This window comes from Lutra lutra, chromosome 7 (genome assembly GCF_902655055.1).
Source record: "Lutra lutra chromosome 7, mLutLut1.2, whole genome shotgun sequence".
Lineage (NCBI taxonomy): Eukaryota > Metazoa > Chordata > Mammalia > Carnivora > Mustelidae > Lutra > Lutra lutra.
The window spans coordinates 116,709,339-116,715,556 of record NC_062284.1 but is presented as its reverse complement, the minus strand read 5'-3'; the positions used below and the strand labels follow the sequence as shown (position 1 = coordinate 116,715,556).

Genomic DNA, 6,218 nt, shown 5'->3' with positions numbered 1-6,218 from the left:
CCCAGCCCGAGGAGGCGGCTCCGGGCCGTTGGACGCCCGCCGCCAGGCCCGGCCCCGGGGGCGCGGCCGCCGGGCTTCCGTGCGGCACAGGGGGACTCGGGGCCGTGCGCCGCCGCCGCCAGGCTTCTGACAAAACCCACTTGACCACCAAGGCCAGCCTCTTCCTGAAAGCCCCGCTCGCTCCGATACAGGAAGTGGAAGCGAGCAAGCGCCCAGAGCGCGGCGGCGGCGGCGGCGGCGGCGGCTTCCCACTCGGCGCGGGGCTGGCGGCGGCGCCCGGCCGGGCCCTTCCCGAGGGCCAGCGCCAGGGCCATGCGGGCGCCGGGGGCACCGCGGCCCGCGCCGCCTGGCGCCTGAGCCCGTCCGCCCACGTCCGGGAGCTGCCGGCGGCATGATCCGACGGGCCGGGGGGCCCGCGCGCTGGGACCCCTCAGGGTAAGTCCGGGGCGGGTGCCCTCTGCTTCCCCGCCCCCGGCGTGCTCGGAGCTCCGGGAGCGGCCCCCGGCTGCCCGGCCTCGGGGCGTCGGGGGACACCGAGCGCCTCCCCAGGGTGGGACTCCGGTTCTGCGCTTGCGGCTGCGGGACCCGGGGACTTGGCTAAACTTTGAAGCCCAGACGTCTCTGCTCGCTGCAAAACCGGCCGGCGCGTTTGGCGCCCAGGCTGCCGGGCGGGCGGGTGCTAGAAGGGCGTCGCTACCTGTCAGAGCTGGGGCGGAGGGACTGCGTGGACGCGGCCCGTTCCCCTCGGCTCCTGTGCCACCCGAACTGCAGAAGCGATCACTTGGGGGTCCGGATCCCGCCGGCCTCCCGCACCCGCCGCTCCGCCTGCGCCATCGCGCGCGTCCTCGGAGGCTGACGCCCAGCAGGGCGCGGGCTAGGGGTCCAAGGTTCCCGAAACTTTGGGCGCCCGTCGCCCAGCGGCTGACAGGTCCGTCTACACCGCGGACCCACCGGGATCCCCTCCCCTGTCCCTCAGGCGGGCCCGGGGACAGTGACCTTTGGACCGGCCTTTGTGGAGCCTGGTGCTTGGGGAGGGCCTAGGACGCGCAGGCTTCGCTGAGGTCTGCGGGATCCCGGGGAGATGGCACACTGCTTGGCGGGGCGTGAAGCCGAACTTGTTTGGGAACTGGCTTTCAGGCGGGGATCTCTAGTGCCTCGTTTTAGGTCCCCCACCTCCTAAGAACCCTAAGTTGCTTCTGTACGTTGCTCAGGGATGCGCTGCGCGGGGGGAGATTCCCTCGCCCTGCCCAGCCCAGCGGGCGTCTCGGGAAACTTCAGGGGGTCGAAGAGGCTCGGATTCCGGAGGCAGATTCCCGGGAAAGCCTCTTGGAACCTTCTGGGTGTCAAGGTTTATGGGCGCCCCCGCCCCCGCCCCCACCCTCCCCTCCCGGGGCTGCCATTCCTGGCTTTTTGGTCTAAAAATCCCGGGCCTGCTTCTGTGATGGAAACCGAGCTACTCCCTGGCCTAGCTCCCTGACCTCAGCTCCCAGGGCCTCAGTTCTCTACTCTGTAAAGCAAGAGGAATGGGCTGATCTTGAGCAGTCCTGGATTGGGGAGCAGCTGGAGGTGATTGGTTCCCTCTCTGGTGGAAGGGGGGTGGCACGGAGGGGCCCTTAAATTCTTTGCATCTGAATGCCTCCCTCCTCCCTCTTCTCCCATCGCTGCCCCTCCCCGGAAATTCTGCCTGGATGCTTTCCCTTGGAAGTGACCTCTGCAAAGACAAATGTCATCCGGTGGGAAGAATTGGAAATTATGTTGGGGAAGGAGCCCCTTAGGGGCAAGTATGTACCACACCCAGTATTGCAGGGTGGAGCTAGGAGGAGTTTCCCAGGGAGGAAGGGGTGGTGGGGGGCCAGGGTCCTGACCTCTCCAGCTTCCCTCCCCCCCCCCCCCCCAGGAATGACCTGGCCTCACCCACTTCCTCTTTCGTTATTTGTTTAAACTTTCTGCACCTCAGTTTACTTACACTATGAAATGGAGATGAATAATAGTAATCGTCCTCATACAGTTGTTTCAAGGATTAAATGAGATAATGCATAGAAGAGTTTTGCACATTGGAGCACCGGGGTGTCTCATTTGCTTGAGCCTCTGATTCTTGATTTGGGCTCAGGTGGTGATCTCAGGGTCCCAGGATGGGGCCCTGGGTCAGCCCCGCCTGGGGCTCCCCGCTGAGATTATTTTCCTTTCCCCCTCCCTCTGCTTGCTCATTCTTTTGCTCTCCCTAAAAATAAATAAATCTTAAAAAAAAAAAAGAGTTTTGCACATTTGCCTGTAAACTCTTTTTTTTTTTTTGGTTTAAGATTTATTTATTTATTTGACAGACAGAGATCGATGGGGGGCTCAATCCCAGGGATCCGCGATCATGACCTGAGCCAAAGGCAGAGGCTTTAACCCACTGAAGCTACCCAGGAGCCCCTTGCCTGTAAACTCTTAATAGTTTTTTGATAATAGTAGTTATCTCTGTTTACCAGTGTTTAGCGTCGGACAAGAGACTGGCCTTGCCTTATCTGTAAGTTTGGGATAATAATAACACCCACTTCATAGGATTGCTGTGAGGTTTGGATGACTTAGAATTTAAGCAGCTGCCTAGAGGCAGCTCAGGGTTAACATACAGCTCAGTCCTGCTTAGAACAGTGCTGGCACATTCTAAGGAATATCGGCTTGTTGCTAAAAACACTTAATTTAAGAGGACCTCTTGTGTTGGAAGGGTTCCTAAATAGTATCTCACTGAACCTTGGACCTGGTACAGGAATCCCTTTGACAACATTCCTGGAAGGTACTCACATACCTTCAGGGACTGGGCCAGGCACAAACCTAAGAAAGGAATTCCCGAACTTGAGCGGCAGGCTGCCTCCTGCGAACTTCTACCATATGATGACACCCTGCTCTCCCCTCTGGAGCCCAGTCCTTCTTGACTCTCAGGTCCTAAAAGGCAGTTCTCGGATGCACCCCCACACATCTCCCGTTCCCTGGGCCGCACCTCCACCCGTGTTCCCGCCCAAAGATGACCAGGAGAAATCATCTAGGACTCCTCACCCCCAGGCCACCCCTGCTGACCCTGCAGACCACTCAGGGCTGAGACCTGAGTCCTAGGCTGAGGATTCTTGGAAGCCCCCTCCTTCTCGCTGGTCAGAGATGATGTTCAGACAGCCAGGGGAAAGCCTCCCACTGTCATCCCCCTGGGAGCTAGGATGGTGTCGCTTGGGTGTCAGCCCCTGGAAGAGGAGTGTGAGGATCTTGGCACGCAAGCCCATCTACTTGTTGAAAATGTCAGCTGGGGGCAAAAGAAAGGCAGACGCGCTGCCCAGTATCCTTGGTGCGGCCACTTCTTGTCCTTCTGTTCGATAGATGTGTCTGCATTGCGGGGGAGAGTGGGGAGCATGAAAGCAAGCCCGGGTCTGCTTGCAGCTCATGTTGCCAGAAGAAACAGACAATCAGGGTAAGGGGTGTGGGGACCCCAGGGAGGGGGTCCTGGAGCAGGTGGTCAGGGAAGGCTACTCCAAGGGGGTGGCATTTTGGGAGAGACCCAAAGGAAGTGGGCAAGTAAGGCGAGTCCCTGGGGATGCTCCTGGCATGTTGGGAACCTCGAGGCGGGGGAACCTGGAGTAGAGTGTGGGAGAGGAGGACAGAAGGTGGTCTGGTCAGGTAGCAGCTTTGGAGAGTGCAGGGGGCCGCAGATGGGGTTTGCACAGACAGGTGAGCTGATTTGGGCTGGGGCCTGACTGGACAGACTGTAGAGGGAACAGTCAGGGAAACTGTAGGGAAGGAAGCTCTTCAGAGAGAGAGGGCTGCAGGCTGGGGGGCTGGGCAGTGAGGGGAGAAGCCGCAGCCACAGGATCTGGGGATGAATTGGAGGTGGGGGGGGGGGAGCTGGAGAAGCGTGGAGGGTGACAGGAAACTGTGACCTGCTGAGAGGCCAGGTGCCACACTGTGCAGGGGTCACGGAGGATGTGGACACTCAGAGCCCACACTTTTATATGTCTGATAAATTGAGAGTCTGCTGAAGATTTTATTTGAAAAAGAATTCCACTCTTGGATCTAATCCAATCCCCTAATTTGGCGACCAGGGAAAGGAGTTCCAGAAAAAGGAAGTGACTTAGCCAAGGTCTTAGGAGCCAGAGGTGGGGCTGGGCCTAGAAATCGGGTCTCTTGAGCCTTGCGCCTGCAAGGGGTTGCCTGGGCCAAGCCCCAGGATTTGGGAGATCCCTGGCTTTCCGCCTCATTCCTGACATAATGCAGGTGTCCTCCTGAACCCCTTGAGAGGGGTCCCTCAAGTACTCCAGGCTCTAAGACTGGGGGCTCTTCTGGGCTGGGGCCCCCCCAGAGCAGTGATGAACTGAGCTGGGCTTCCTTGTTTCCTTGCCTTCGGGGGCTAAGGCAGCCAGGTGGTCCTGGCTGGCACTCTGCTGGGAAACCCACCCCCTTTCAGACCCCTTTCAGACCCCTTTCAGACCCCTTCAGAAGGGAGTGAGAGCCTGGGAGTTATCTTGTTCTTGGCAAGCTGGCTTAGAGAGAGTGAGTGCTGCTCTGGCAGCCAGCTCTGGAACTTTCGGCTGTATAACTGTTCACCCAGTGACTTTTCTAAACTGTTGATCTCCCCTTGAGCTCATCCTCCGCCCCTTCCCCCCCACTTGGGGGGGACCAAATGGGATTGGTTCTTTGCTGCTAGAGACAGAAGACAGCCATGCAGCCACTGTTGAGGTCCCTCAGGCTGCATGGGAAAAACAATGTAACCCCCATAACCGCTAATGACCACTGTCCTCCATACGCTTTTCTAGGCCTGCATGAAGTCGGCGCACAGTTTTACTTTTTCTGTCCTCCCTGACAGGGACAGCTGCCATAGGCTCCTGCCTTTGCCCACAATGTTCCTTCCCACCCGGATGCTGCCACCTCCCCCATGAAACCTTCCATCCACGCAGCTCTTGGACATTGTTCCATTTTGAATACTCAAAACACGTTTGGCATGAACTACTTATTTACCTAGCAAGACACCAAAACTCCTTTAATTCACATCTTCTCGTTTAGATGTCAAACTTCCAAATAAAAGGATCTTTTACTTCCGTATCTTTCTGTTCTGCATACAGCTGGCACTCCATAATTGCTTGAGGACAATGATACCCTGAATAGGATTCTAAAAATTGCCTCGCAGTGTTCTCTTTTGTGTGCCAGAGGACCCGAACTCCTGGAAGGTGGCGCAGAGCTCAGGGTGGGGCCCAGGACTGGGAGGTCAGGAGCCCAGCTCCCCTTCTGCAGCAGCTGGTGACCCCTGGAGGCCACCACACCCCTCCCCCAGTCAGGAATAAGAGGGTAGGGACCCTGTGTAGCCCCCAGTCCCTTCATTTTATCCTCGCTAGCTGGACTACCCTAATTCTAGCTGTGTTCCCTTCTCAGGGAGAGAGGGTAGGGGAAGGGGCCTGTTCTGGACCCCCGATAGTGCATCCTCAGCAGAAAGAGTGGAGTTAGCTCGGTAGATACATCTGGGGGAGCCCAGGCTGGGTCACTGGGTCCCAAGTGCAGGTCTGTGGTCCTCTGAGAGACTAGGAAAATCAGCTGGTGGTGTGTGTGTGTGTGTGTGTGTGTGTGTGTGTGTATCAGCCAAGATCGCCAAACACTCTTCTTGGGCAGAACTGTCTTTGATTCTGAGACTCAGGTTTGTTTACGTGTTTGTTTTTGTCATGTAAAGCCTCCTTTCTTCTATGAAATGATTGGGTAAATGGATGGTGGTTGTTAGTCTTTCATGTCTTTTCGGCAAAATAAAAGATTGCAGAAGGAGAGGCTGAGGAATGCTGCTCTGTTTCAGTGGGATTTATCCCTCTTGTGCCCCCTTTACACCCACTTCCACCCCACTTCCCCCAACACACACCTGGCCATCAGAGAGCCCAGCTAACTGTATCGTCCTTTGCTGATCTGGAAGAGGCTTGGGGCCTTGCTGGCTGGAGGACATCAGTAGGGCTGGCAGATGTCTCTAGGGTCCCACCCCAAGGTGATTTGGGAGCATACTCTAGGAAGCAAGTCTCTGACTCTCTCTGGGCCCCATTTTCCCCATCTGAGAAATGAACCCAGTGATCTCCAGGTCCCTGCTTGGTCTGACGTTCAGTGATTCCCCAAATCCTGGCCGAAAGGCAGCAGAAGTTGGTATCCTAGAGTAATGTTGGGGCTCACAGGATTGATGTGCCAGTTGGAGATGACCTCACCTTTTTTCCTTCTGATGGCTAGAA

The 6,218-nt window shown here is 57.3% G+C and overlaps 1 protein-coding gene across 1 annotated transcript in view; it reads left to right on the top strand.

Annotated features, from left to right (window-relative positions):
* Positions 1 to 230: 230 nt before the first annotated feature.
* Positions 231 to 6,218, top strand: part of RIN3 (Ras and Rab interactor 3) — a 115,975-nt gene continuing 109,987 nt past the window's right edge. Inside the window, exon 1 of the mRNA XM_047737275.1 lies at positions 231 to 435. Coding sequence (XP_047593231.1) covers positions 392 to 435 — 44 coding nt within the window. The 5' untranslated portion in view covers positions 231 to 391. The remainder of the gene's footprint in view (positions 436 to 6,218) is intronic.